The 14,366-nt window shown below is 41.6% G+C and overlaps 2 protein-coding genes across 6 annotated transcripts in view; one reads left to right on the top strand and one right to left on the bottom strand.

Annotated features, from left to right (window-relative positions):
* The window catches only part of RNF139 (ring finger protein 139), a 23,172-nt gene that overhangs the window by 2,667 nt on the left and 6,139 nt on the right, over positions 1-14,366 (top strand). Inside the window, exon 2 of one of the 2 annotated variants that reach the window (XM_045298973.1) lies at positions 5,164-7,013. In XM_045298973.1, the coding sequence (XP_045154908.1) occupies positions 5,164-6,986 (1,823 nt within the window). In that variant the 3' untranslated portion in view covers positions 6,987-7,013. Of the gene's footprint in view, positions 1-5,163; positions 7,235-14,366 lie in introns of those variants that run through there. The other variant, XM_013006562.2, reaches the window with a different exon arrangement.
* Positions 7,790-14,366, bottom strand: part of TATDN1 (TatD DNase domain containing 1) — a 33,246-nt gene continuing 26,669 nt past the window's right edge. For all 4 annotated transcript variants that reach the window (XM_004697398.2, XM_045299084.1, XM_045299124.1 and 1 more), the window contains 3 exons: positions 12,982-13,052; positions 10,879-11,005; positions 7,790-7,972 (listed from right to left, as the gene is read on the bottom strand). In XM_004697398.2, coding sequence (XP_004697455.1) covers positions 7,870-7,972; positions 10,879-11,005; positions 12,982-13,052 — 301 coding nt within the window. In that variant the 3' untranslated portion in view covers positions 7,790-7,869. The remainder of the gene's footprint in view (positions 7,973-10,878; positions 11,006-12,981; positions 13,053-14,366) is intronic.

The raw sequence follows: 14,366 nt of genomic DNA, 5'->3' as shown, positions 1-14,366 counted from the left end.
TACAGTTGCTAGATAGATGCTATTGATTCTGACATGTAGGGAACCCCCTGTGTGAAGAGTAAAACTGTTCTATAGGGCTTTCTTATAAGAAATACACCAACTCATCAGCTGTTACATGTACAGTTTAGTGAGTTGATCATAGTCTTGAGTTGTGCAGCCATTTTTACCCACCTTCTCTGAGTTGCTCCTCACTGAGTTTGTAATATATATATATGCATATATACATTTACATGTTGGTTCTTCATATCCTGTTGGTTTTATAGTTTCTGAAGATATTCTCCCAGTTGGTTGCCTGCCTTTTCCATTTTTGGGGCTAAATTTTTTTTATCATGAACAAAAAAAATTATAAGATCTTATTTATTTATTTAGGCTTTTGCTGTTTGTGCTTTTATTTTAATGTTAGAGAATCTGTTGTTGAAAGCTAGTGCCCCAGCTTGTTCTTTGAAGAATTTTATGGTTTTAGTTTGCACATTTAGGTCATTAACCCAGTTTGAACTTAGGTCATTAACCCAGTTTTTGTGTGTGTTGTAAAGGATGGAGCCATACTGAAGAAATACTTTGTCCACAGAATGAATTTAACATCCTTGTCAAGTTGCAGTTGAGCATGAATGTGTGGGTTTATTTCTGGATTTTTATTTCTATTCCATTTGTGTCTTGTACCAATACTAGACTGTTTGATTACTGTATGATCTGTTTAAAATGAGGAAGGAAGTGCGAGTTCTACTTTGTTCTTCCACAGTGCGTTACTATTTAGGAACTCTTGCTAGTGCATATAAAGTTGAGGATTGGTTGTTTGGTTTGGTCTTTGTTCTTCATTTTGGTGAAGAAGGTTCTAGGAATTGGGATGACTGTAGATTGCATTGGGTGGTTAGCAATGGCATCTTAACAGTGTTAGGCCTTTAAATCCATGAACACAAATGCGAAGCATCTTTCCATTTATTTATATCTTGATCTTTTTCCGCAATGCTTTATTAGTTTTCATTGTATCTGTCCTTTATATCTCTGGTTATAATTAATTCCTAGGAATTGTAAATGGGCTTGTTTTCCATTCAGATTGGTTACATTCCTATATTCATTCAAGGAGTTTTCTTGTAGACTCATTGGGGTTTTCTATTTATGGGATCATATAATTTGAGAATAGAGATAGTTTTTTCTTCTTTTCCAATCTAGAGACCTTTTATTTCATGTCTTATTGCTCTAATTAGGACTTCATATGTGGAATTGAATAGAAGTGGTGAGAGTAGGCATTCTGAATTGTCTTTCTCCATTAAGTATTATGTTAGCAGTTGGCTTTTCCTTCTATTTTCTCACAGAGTCCCCTCATAAGTCTCGAATCATTGAGGACTTTCTCTTATGTTCCAGTCTTCTTTTGCGTTTTTCATGAAGGGTATTGGATTTTATCAGACATTTGCTGCATCCATAGAGCTGCTCATTTGGTTCTTTTCCTTTGATGTGATGTGTTGGTTGCTGGCAGTGAGAGCTCGAGAAGACAAAGGAAAGTGTTACAATGAAAGGTACAAAGACGAGTTAAAAAGCCAGGAAAAACGTGTTGAACATTTCTCATGCTGAATTCAAGAAAAAAATTCAAGCCTCAAGTAGCAGTATTGATGGGTTCTAAGGAGTCCTGGTGATGTAGTGGTTACAAGTTGGGCTGCCATCTGCAAGGTCGGCAGTTCAAAACCACTATCAGCTCTAAGCCACTAGAGGCTCCTCAGGAGAAAGACGGGGCTTTCTACTCCTGTAAGCAGTTAGTCATGGAAACTCAAATAAAAAGGGCAGTTCTACTCTGCCTTGTAGAGTCTATGAGTCAGCATCGACTCCATGTCAGTGAGAGTTAGGGTAAAATATTGAATGATGTAGGAAGCATCAGAAGAAGGTGCAGTCTGTACCAGAAAGAAGTGATCAGTGTGCAGCCATTTCAGAGGGGTAGCTTGACTGATCAAGAACCGATGGCACCGGAGGAAGAAGGCCAGGGCTCTACTGAAGTCATGTCCAAAGTGCAAGGCCCCAGAAATACCTCTTGAGATGTTTCAGCAAATGGATGCAATGCTGGAAGCACTCACTTGTCTATGGCAAGAAATTTGGAGAACAGCTACCTGGCCAGGTGACTGGAAGAAGTCCATATTTATGCTCATTTCATAGAAAGGTGATACGTCAAAAGTGGAAATTACCAAAAAGTATCATTAATATACACACAAGGAAAGTTTTGCTGCCAAGAATTGAAATGGTTTTAGCAGTACATTGACGGGAACCATCAGCACTTCAAGCTGATTCAGAAGAGAATGTGGGATGAAGAATATTGCTGATGTCAGCCGAAGCTTGGCTGAAAACAGAAAATACCAGAAAGTGTTTACCTGTATTTTATTGCATAACTAACATTGCAAAGAATTGCAAATGCAAAACACTTCATTGTGTTCATGCAGAATGTGGACATAGACCAAGAGGCAGTCCTTCAAACCGAACAAAGGGAGAGTTAATTGTTTAAAATTAGGAAAGACACACATCAGTTTTGTATCCTTTCACCACAGTTATTCAGCCTGAATGCTGAGCAAAGAGTTCGGGAAGCTAGACTGTATAAAGAAGGACTTGGCGTCAAGATTGGAGGAAAAGTAGTTAACTATCTGGGATATGCAGCTGGCACTACTTTGCTTGCTGAAACCTTAGAGGACTTGAAGCTCTTACTCAGGCATCCTCAAACTATGGCCCGCGGGCCACATGTGGCCTGCCAAGGACATTTATCCGGCCCGCCGGGAGTTTTTGCCCCGTTTGTTCTTTTACTTCAAAATAAGACATGTGTAGTGTGCATAGGAATTTGTTCATAGTTTTTTTTTTAAACTATAGTCCGGCCCTCCAGCGGGTCTGAGGGACAGTGAATTGGGCCCCTGTTTAAACAGTTGGAGGACCCCTGCTCTTACTGAAGAACAAGAACTGCAACCTTCAGATTGCACTTGAGTGTAAAGAAAGCAAAAGTCCTCACAGCAGGACCAATGAGCATCATCATGATAAACAAAATTATTGAAGTTGTCAAAGATTTAATTTTACTGAGGTTCCGTAATCATTGAGCCCATAGAAGCAGCAGTCAAGATAGCAAGTGACAAGGTATTGCATAAGGCAAATCTGCTGCAAAAGACCTCTTTAAAGTTTTTTTTTTTTTAAGCAAAGATATTGTGACAACTGAGGCTGTTTGACTCAATCTATGGTATTTTCAGTCAACTTATATACATGCAAAAGCTGGACACTATAGGGAAGGCTCGATGTTAATTGAAGAAGAATTGATGTTGTTGGATTATGGTTTGGGGCAAGACTGTTGCATATAATGTGGGCTACCAAAAAGAACAAATCTGTCTTGGAAGATCTACCAGAATGCTTCTCAGGAGGGAAGATACTGAGATTCGTCTTTAACACTGAGAGGGGACTGGCCCCCTGGAGAAGTGGGGCAAACGAAATCCACAGTGAGTGAGAAAAGAGGAAGCACTGAGATAGATGGACACAGTGGCTGCTGCGTTGGCCTTAAACATAGCAACGATGGTGGGGCTGTTGCGTATTGTTACTATCAGTTTGCATCTGTGGTGCGTATTGTTACTATCAGTTGGAACCTACTCAGCAGCACTAAACAACACTCAGATACCCTCAAAACCAGGCTGTATAGAGTGTTGGTGCTTCCCTAAGTTCCATGGGTGTGCTGAAGTAACAGTCACTATCAGAGAAAGGGGGTCTCTAAGATGGGTCACAGTTCAACAGTTTGAGGATTGGGAAAGTTGGCGGGACCATTTCCAGCAGAGAGGAGCTCTGCTCTTATCAGTCACCACGTGATAAAGAAGGGTGTGCGCTTGAAGTCTGTAGCCTGCCATTCCTGGAGGGATTGGACTCGACAGCAAGTTGGGTGCTTGAAGGTCAGGATAAGAAATTCTGGTGCATCATAGTAACTTTAGGGCTTACATCCGAGAAGTGAAGAAGGGCTGTTTGTCTGAGGCTTACAAGTGGACTTGGATAAGAAGAGTTTTTAGAGGCAAAGATTGGTAAAATTTGAGGGTATGGGGTGAGGGATAACACTTAGAGACTAATTTCTCTAGTTGAAAATTAGAAAGCACCAGGAAGAGTGGGTTTTCTAGTGGAAAGAGAGTTGGAAGAAACTTTGTAAGAAATTTGGAGTTAGCACTCCCAGAGGTCAGCCGGTCAAAACCACCAGCCTTCCCCCTCCTGCAGGGAAAAGATAAGGCTTTCTACTTCCATCAAGATTTAGTCTTGGAGGCCCTTACCATAGAGGGTTGCTGTCAAAATCCACACAGTGGCAGCAGTGACTCTGAATGTATTTAGATGTCATTCCTGTAGCTGAAACCCTGGGTGCTATTTAATCTCCCTATGTGCTCCTTTTTGCGAGAGCGAGGATGGCCAGTGTGGCCTGGTCTTGGACTGTTCAGACTGGTGGAGCAGGAGTGAGGAGACAGGGGGTAGGGTGGATATATTCTCATTTTTAAAATACGGGGTGGCATTCTGAATTTTGTAATTTGAAGAATAAAAAGGGTTGACTATATAAAGAAAACAATTTCAATAATATGCAGAAGAAAAGGAAATTAGGGCCACTTTTGAAATCTGAAGTAAAGTACACACAGGAAGAAAAACTAGTGAACGTGGCCCCAGGAATGCTCACGTTGCCTGAGCGGAAAGACCATAACGGCGTGAGTTCACCGTATACGGGAAAGGAAGGGTAGGAACATAGAATTCAAACGTTCTTTACATTTTAATGGGAACACATACTTTCTATTTTGGTTTTCTTTAGTCCTTCAATTTTTGCTGCTGGAGTCATCTAAAATATTTTAATTGATCATGAAATTCTTTAAGAGCATTCTTTCAAAAAGTTTTCAACTTGTTAAAAAGACCTATGAACCAATACTAACTCCTTGAATCTTTTCCTAGTAATTTGGCATCTGGGCATATTCCAGTACTACTTGAATCATTCTGGAATTTTGAAAACAAGGATGAAGTTTAAAAGAATAATATGCTTAGTCTGCCTTATTGAATGCTGATGAAAGCCATTTGTTTTTAGGTATAACTTGTCTAGCACATCAATTGTATTGAAGTTCGGAACTTTAGAAATACTAAGCAAAGAATATGACCGTTTGGAATGTTTCATCGTAATGCTTCTCCTTTCTCTCTCCTTAGGGATCTTTGTATCCAGTATTGTTCTCACCTTGTCACAGCGATCACTTTTCAAGTTTTACATGTACAGTTCTGCCTTCCTCCTCGCTGCCACGTCAGTGTTGGTGAATTACTATGCTGCTCTGCACATGGATTTTTCTGGTGCCTACAACACATCTGCTTTTGGAGTTGACTTCCTTCCTCTCAAAGGCCCCTCCCTCTGGATGGCGCTGATTGTTCTACAGCTAACATTTGGGATTGGATACATATCACTGCTCCAAATCCATTCCGTCTACTCACAGTTAATTATTTTGGATCTCCTGGTTCCTGTCATAGGTTTGATCACAGAGCTCCCAGTACACATCAGAGAGACGCTAGTTTTTATTTCTTCCTTGATTCTCACATTAAATACAGTGTTTGTGTTGGCAGTGAAACTGAAGTGGTTTTATTATTCCGCACGCTACGTCTTTCTCTTAGTGAGGCACATGTACCGCATTTACGGATTACAATTACTGGTGGAGGACACGTGGAAGAGAATTCGCTTCCCGGATATACTGCGAGTGTTTTGGCTCACGAGGATCACAGCGCAGGCGACTGTGCTGATGTACATTTTAAGGCTCGCCAATGACACTGACTCCATCTTCCTGTCCTGGGATGATTTCTGGGACCTTGTGTGCAGTCTGATCATCAGTGGCTGCGATTCCACACTGACTGTACTGGGCATGAGTGCCGTCATCTCCCTGGTAGCCCATTACTTAGGACTGGGGATACTGGCCTTCATCGGCTCCACTGAGGAGGACGACAGGCGGCTGGGCTTGGTGGCTCCCGTCTTATTTTTCATCTTGGCTCTTCAGACTGGCCTAAGTGGGCTGAGGCCGGAAGAGAGACTTATTCGCTTAAGCAGAAACATGTGCCTTTTATTAACCGCAGTCCTGCACTTCATCCACGGTATGACAGACCCCGTGCTGATGTCGCTCAGTGCCTCACACGTGTCATCGGTCCGCAGACATTTCCCGGTGCTGTTCGTCTCTGCTTCCCTGTTTGTTCTTCCTATTCTACTCAGCTACGTCCTCTGGCATCACTATGCACTCAACACATGGTTGTTTGCAGTTACAGCCTTTTGCGTGGAGCTATGCCTGAAAGTCATCGTCTCCCTCACTGTGTACACGTTGTTCATGATCGACGGCTACTATAACGTCCTCTGGGAAAAACTTGATGATTATGTCTACTATGTTCGTTCAACAGGCAACATTATCGAGTTTATATTTGGAGTGGTAATGTTTGGAAATGGGGCTTATACCATGATGTTTGAGTCGGGAAGTAAAATTCGGGCTTGTATGATGTGCCTACACGCCTATTTTAACATCTACTTACAAGCAAAAAATGGCTGGAGGACATTTATGAATCGTAGGACTGCTGTTAAGAAAATTAATTCACTCCCTGAAATAAAAGGGAGCCGCTTACAAGAAATAGACGATGTGTGTGCAATCTGCTATCATGAATTCACAACGTCTGCCCGGATCACACCATGTAACCATTATTTCCATGCACTTTGCCTTCGGAAATGGTTGTACATCCAAGACACTTGTCCAATGTGCCATCAAAAAGTGTACATCGAAGAAGAGATCAAGGACAGCTCAGAGGCATCTAACAACAATGGATTTCTAGTACCCAATGAAAACCCAGAGGAAGTGATCCTAGAAGCTGCCGCCGCCGCCGAACCAGACAGGGAACTGAACGCCGCTGACAGTACAGACTGTGATGATAGTGTGGAGACAGGACGGGATGGAGGGAGCCAGCACATGGGCCCCGCTGCCGAAGAACTGGTGAATGATGACACGGACTGATTAAAATAGCAGTTACTAATCATTGAGGTATTTATTTAAAATTCAGTTCATCCAAAATGGAGTCATATGCTTCACTTCAGTTTGTACCAAGCACAAAAGCAGTATCTATGCTGAATCTGTGAATGGGTTTCCGTTTACTGTGATGTGCTACTGTAAATATACCTCTTTAATTACTTCTGGTCTCTTTGGTGACCTATTTAAAATTGTGTACATTATTGTACATAGAATAAAATGTTTTCACGTTTTTATGACGGCATTTGAACAGATAGCTTTTTCATGGCGGTGATGGTAGTATGGTGTGTCAGCCGTGCCAGAGATTCCTCAGTGCCTCTACTGCATCCCACCCCAGCCCTGAGTCTGTAAGTGAAAATGCAAGTCAGGGTAAACCCGCACAGAAGTCCAGGAGGTGGGTAAGTGGGGCCAGACCATACAGACTGCACACACTTTCCAGCCTAAGGGAAACCTATTCTACCAGAATCCATAGGAGCCTGCTTGCAGTCGGGGAGCAGCCGACTTCTGTGGACTCAGAGGCCAGGGAAGAGTTGAGAAATAGGCTTTTATCAACTAAACTTTGCTATCAACCAGAATGTGCTAACTGCAAGCCGTGTATTTGCTGGACAGTCGGTGTTTGCAGTGTTGACATAAAATTGTCCTTTGAGACTTTTGAAATGATTACAAAGTGAAAACAGTGGGGGATTTCCATTGTTTTAAACTAGGGCATTTTTAAGTGCTAGGGGAAAAAAATCCTGATCTGGTTTTATGGATGTAAATGAGAAGGAGTGTGTGATGATATAGAATACGTCTTTAAACTGCTTCCATATAGTCCTTTATTGAAGCTTTCAGGAAATTTTACACACATGATGGAAAAGGGAAGACATGCTGATTACACATCAGGGAAAAATATCTTCATGGTGTTGTTGTACAGAGTATTGGCTAACTCCAGTGGGTCCTCATCTCTTACTGCTGACATGATCTCCAGGATTTGACTAAAACAAACAAAACAGGCAATCAGAATTCTGAGGGCTGGCTTTTAAAGGTCTGTTATCACCACTGTTTCCCATATATACCTTTAACACAATAAGCTTGGTAGTCAAAATTTTCATCACATATATATCAGTATCTGAGAATCTTTACTTACCTCTGGTAGACTATTTAAAGTAATTAGGAATCTCTGGGGCTGTTTTGCATATAACTTGAGCCAAGAACTAGGTCCAAGTAAATGATAAAACTAGCCACTTTGTATAACATGCAGATTATGAGCTTAACTCAATGGAAATGAGCCCTTTTAAATGAGAGTTCTAAAAATTGAAAAATAAGTACACAGTAAAGGTAAGTACTGTTTTGTTTTGGTGTTATTTATATAATGTATATGTTGTAAGACAACAGTGTGATAGCTACTCCCTAGAGCAGACGTCCTCAAACTACAGCCCCCCGAGGACATTTATCCTTCCCGCCGGGTGTTTTTGCCCCGTTTGTTTTTTTACCTCAAAATAAGATATTAGAAACTTTGAGGACCCCTGCCCTGGAGAATGAGTTCTTTGCCCTATCTCGGCTGGCCAGGGGATTCCAACTCAGAGCGAAGCAGAGCTGCCTTGAGGGTTTCTGAGGCTGTACATTTTTATGGGAGCAGGCAGCCTGATCTTTCTGAGGGCTAACCTTGTGGTTAGCAGCAGCACCCACCCACGGCTCACCAAGTGTCTTGGAGTGTAGTGAAATATTCTGTTATACTAAGTCAGAATACAAAGTTCATGTGACTCTTAGACTAACTTTTTGTACTGAACGCATTTCCATGTGTATTCAGTAGCCTAGAAAGCTGCCAGCAGTGTCCCTGGTTTCTTTTGTTTAACGTGGCAATTTTATACTAGGCCCAGGGATCCAGTTCTGTCCCCTCATGCCCTGGACTATACAAGACCTGTGATTCCCACCACACCTCTGCCCCAGCCCTGCCAACATCCAGATGCCAGTTACAGCTTATAAGAAAGAAACTGCTTCCAGTCCTCTGGATCCAATGAACTGGCTTGGCAAGCAGAAGCCCTGACCACCCAGCTTTGGTGCCTTCCCTGCCTCACCTTCTCCACTTACCCTGCAGCCTACTTTCAGCCACACTGGCCTCATTGTGCCCCAGGCCCTCTGGAGTCAGCCAGGCTCACGGTGACTGCCCTTGGCCCGACTCCCAGTCAGGCTTAGGGACCAGTGAAATGTCACCTCATTGAAGCTCTCCAACTTCCTCCATGGTGGCTTTGGGTCCCCTGGGGGTGACCTCACACTTCTAGCGCAGCACCAGCACCTGCCTCGCCACTAACTGATGGGCTTGTTTTCTCCTGAGGCCAGGCGCCTTGTCTGATTCACAGAGCTGCTCAGCTGGTGGGCCAATGAGGGCAGGGCCAGCTTGATGGTGCTGGGTGACCTCCGTAACCTCTGCCCTTTCCTGAGTAAGCAGGAACCCCAGGATGTCTCCTGGGATTTCTCCTCTAAGAGGGAGTTTCGGCCTCTGCACAGACAGTGACAGCGTAAAGCTCTTCCTGGGTTAGAGGCTGATGAAAATGGCATTCACAAAATTAAGAATTTGCTGCTGCTATTTGGTAATCAGCGCTGGACAAGAGGCCGGTGTGCTCTTGGAACAGTTTAAATGTCACTTTGCACATGCTCGCATTCCCACGCTCCACCTGTTCTGTGAAGGAGTTGGTATTTAGGATGACAGCTGGTAAGCAAACCTATGGTTCTGACCAGTCTGTAATCAAAAACACCTTGAAAACAGCTCAAGGCAGCAGTTTTATCTGAGATTGAGGCAGTTTATAAAAGGGAGTTGGGATCGACTTTTGGCAACTACTTCCTCTTGACTGACTCTGGCAAAATACCCGTTTCTGGTCTCCAAAGAATTGGCCCTAACTACTTTCTCCGACTGAGTCTGCATTTCATGAAAAGTACGAGATATTCCAGAGTTTAAAAATACTGAGTTTTCAAACATTCCGTTTTAAATTCTGTCAAAACCATCAGTTAATAAAGGAAAAGAACCTTTCAGAAATACATTCTAGAAATTTGCTGCACTTTCTGTCTGCTGATTTTTATACCTGGCATACCTAATATCCGTTGTTTAAAAAGCCCTCAAAAAAGAAAGGAAAAAAAAACACCTTAAAAACGATGCATATAGAAGGAATTAAGTCCAGTCTAAGAGTAACCGAACATTGATTTTTATTAATCTGTTATAAATATGCCCAAATGTCTGAATTCGTTGAGAAGAAGGATGAGGCACTTCCTGTCCCTGTAAGGGTTACAGCCTGGGACCCAAAGGGCCAGTTCTGCTCGGTCCCATCGTCTCACGCGAGACCGAACCGACTGGTGGCAGTGAGCTAGCTGGGTTTGGTTTTGTCATATGAACAGCAGTCTTCTTTGCACATGTGCTACCTATTGCAACCACAATTCGATTCTGATTGGCTGTTTTTATAAAACCAAAATTCTGTAAGGTTCTTTCTGTTTAGTGGTTAGAAAAAGGAATCCTCTTACTGACTACTCATACTCTTGCTCAGAAGCTTACAGAAAGCTTTCCACGTTGTCCTGTCACTTAAAAATTGTAAAATAAAATGCCGGTTCCCAAAGAGGTCTCCCATCTAGGCCACATTCTATAAACACCGAGATTAAGCCAGGCAGAGTGAGGATGTAGGAAGCCTTAACTACTTCAACAAAACACATCTGAAGACTGGAGTTGGAGCAATTCAGGGGCAAGTTCTTCCAAGTCACTGCAGGAAACTCTTGGTCTCTGACCTGAGCTGCAGTTAGGTTTCACGAAACTTTACTACCATACAACTCCCTGTCCCTTCGGGTTCATCTGTGGCTGGCATGTGATGGTTTCAGAAGTTATGAGTGTTTCTGAAGACCAGGAAAGCAGACTTACATGATGTGGCAAGGCTCATTTCTGTCCTTCAAGCAGTGCCCGTTTTCCCACTTCTTTTTGGTGGGAAATGAAGTTTTTATGTACTTTGATCCTGCGTGTGTACCTTTGACTCCACACCAAGGTGCATCTAGAGTTAAGCGAGGAAAGAGACCTGTCTTTTTAAAGGTTTATCTTGTTAAATCATTGATTTTTGTTGTTTTTGTAATTAAAAAAAATCATTTTATTAGGGGCTCATACAACTCTTATCACAATCCATACATATATCAATTGTGTCAAGCACTTCTGTACATTCATTGCCCTTATTATTCTCAAAACATTTGTTCTCCACTTAAGCCCCTGGCATCAGCTCCTCATTTTCCCGCTCCCTCCCCGCTCCCCCCTCCCTCATGAACCCTTGATAATTTGTAAATTATTATTTTGTCATATCTTGCCCTGTCCGACGTCTCCCTTCACCCAATTTTTTGTTGTCCATCCCCCAGGGAGGAGGTCACATGTAGATCCTTGTTAACTGGTTCTCCCTTTCCAACCCACCCACCCTCTACCCTGCTAGTATCGCCACTCACACCACTGGTCCTGAAGGGATCTCCACCCTGGATTCCCTGTTTCCAGTTGCTATCTGTATCAGTGTACATCCTCTGGTCTAGCCAGATTTGTAAGGTAGAATTGGGATCATGATAGTGGGGGGAAGCATTTAGGAATGAGAGGAAAGCTGTGTGTTTCATCACCGTTGCTACACTGCACCCTGACTGGCTCATTGATTGGCTTATCTCCCCGCAACCCTTCTGTAAATTTTTGTTGTGATGATGCCTGATACCTTATCCCTTCGACACCTCGTGATCACACAGGCTGGTGTGCTTCTTCCATGTGGGCTTTGTTGTTTCTGAGCTAGATGGCTGCTTGTTTACCTTCAAGCCTTTAAGACCCCAGACGCTTTATCTTTTGATAGTCGGACACCATCAGCTTTCTTCACCATATTTGCTTATATACCTGCTTTGTCTTCAGCGATCGTGTCAGGAAGGTGAGCATCGTAGAATGCCAGTTTAATAAACAAAGTATTCTTGCCTTGAGGGAGTACTTGAGTGAAGGCCCAATGTCCATCTGCTACCTTAATACTAAATCTATACATATATGCACATAGATCTATGTCCACATCCTTATATATACATTTACTTATGTACATGCCTTTATTGAGACCTCTATAAATGCCCTTTACCTCCTAGCTCTTTCCTCTATTTCCTTTTACTTTCCTCTTGTCCCACTATCATGTTCAGCCTTCATTAGGGTTTTAGTAATTCCTCTTGGTTACATTACCCTTGGTCATGCCCTACCAGGCCTCCTACACCCTCCTTAAATCATCGATTTTTAATGAACATTTCAAAGTGAAAATATGTAGCTTCTAAAACTTGAGCCACCACATAAGCCACTATTCAGCAACAAAAAGCGCAAAATTATGTAACAAAACAGTTCTAGGAAAAGCAGAAATCTTGGATTAAAAAACAAACAAAAAAGAAATCTTGGATTACACAAAACATTACATGTTTTTCTATATTATTTTTCCTGTTAACATTGGATGCTGGCATGCTTTAAAAAAATGACCACACAAACCTAAACAAAATACCAACGTAACAAAAAGCATTCACATTCGATGGCATCACTTCTACTGAATGTAATGAAATTAATGTGATTATTATCTATTTAACAAAGTACTTAATTACCTATTTTACAAGCATTATACTGAGCAAAAAATTCTGTAGAATTAAATCGTAGACATTGCATAAAAATTCTAATTGAATGTTTTTTGAAAAACCTTGAGTTATGATACTGTCAAAACGAATTAAATATTCACAACTAAATTTAAATTCTTCCTTGTATATTCTGACATCCACTTTTTAAGTGTTTACCCTTCGTCAAACTTCTAAAATTAAAAATTCACTTGTACTTACCCACCTATTGAAAGCAGCCTCAGGGAAGAATTCATTGTTGTATAAGTCAGCTGTCTGCTCAGTGTTTAACAGTTCAATTGAGGTCAGATAGTCTTAACTTGGGGGGGGGGGGAGCGGCTTAATTTAATGAAAATTAAAACCCTAGAAACATGAAACTTACCAGTCTCAATCATTAGTTTTTCACTAGGTATTGACTTCAAAACTTCTAAATTAGCCTCAGTTTTCAGTGAGCTAATAAAAAAACGTTATATATATTACATCGATACAAGTGTGCATATAATATGTGACAATAACATAAAAATTAAAAATTTTATATTTTAAATGACAAAAATTAACAAGTTTCATATTATAAAATTAGGCTTAAAATAAAAAACTTGGGCCACTCTGGCAGTATACTTCCTTTTTGTTTAACCTATACATCTTTCGGGGTGTACTTTCACTCCACACCCTCAGCCCAAATCTGCTCAAGGGTCACCATGCTTCTCACAGATAACCATTTACTGGAGGATTGTGCCCGGGGCAGTTTTAACCTGTTGCTTTTAACTCTTGCGCTCCTCCCAGTGTCTTTCCCTCCCCTCCCTCATCATTTTTGACCCTCTCATTGTTTATTGCCTTACACTTCACCCAAGTTAATACATGGTAGTATTAAATTACACTTCCTTATCCTCTCGGAAAATGTGTACATTTGTAGTCTTCACAGAGTCCAAATTAAGATCTACTCCAATCCCATCTTTCGGAAGCTTAGATTTTTCATGTGTCTCAAGAGCTTTATTTTCTAAGTCAAATGTAACCCTTGTTGGAAAGTACATCCTTAATGGACCAAATAATGTAGGGATGCACTAGTGTGCAGGGAAAAGAATGGGACACTCAAAGCCTGTAACCTTCACAAAGGATGCAAAGCCCCATGACTGCTAGACTGGTTGCACAAGGAGATGTGTCTCTTTGAATCTTCCTCTGCTGTGGGAACCCTTCCTCTGCTCTCGACTTCAGAAGTTTTGACATTTCCATTATTATTGATGTTCTGAAACTATGATGCTCAATCTGGTCGCAAATCTTTTCCCATCATTTGAGCAATTGTATTCTCCCAATTTACAATGGCCCCCTTTAAACTCTGGGGAGAGAGAGGACTTTGTTTTCTTTCTTCTCCCTGTGATTTTCCTTTGATTTTAGAGCTGAATTGGCCCAATAAGACATTTGTTCATCTTCCAATCCCCATGTCCACCCTCACCCTCGCCCCATGGGAGATATATTTCTTTAACTTTCATTTTCAGTTCATGAGACAAAGTAATTATTGGTCTCACAACCATTTTACTCGGGAGAGAATTTGTGTTCACACTCTTGCATTGGTGCCCGGTCGAAACAATGAACTTGGCCCCTTGACTGTAAAACTTGTTGGCAATGGGATGACAGGCCTTGAAATGCTCTTCTTCTTTTTTTTTTTTATCATTTTATTAGTGGTTCATACAACTCATCACAATCCATACACACATCAATTGTGTGAAGCGCATCTGTACATTCATTGCCCTCATCATTCTCAAAACATTT

This window comes from Echinops telfairi, unplaced genomic scaffold (assembly GCF_000313985.2).
Source record: "Echinops telfairi isolate 266 unplaced genomic scaffold, ASM31398v2 ScPeMD7_1;HRSCAF=3_0, whole genome shotgun sequence".
Lineage (NCBI taxonomy): Eukaryota > Metazoa > Chordata > Mammalia > Afrosoricida > Tenrecidae > Echinops > Echinops telfairi.
Note: the sequence above shows the minus strand (reverse complement) of the source record. Positions and strands in the feature narration are given on the sequence as shown.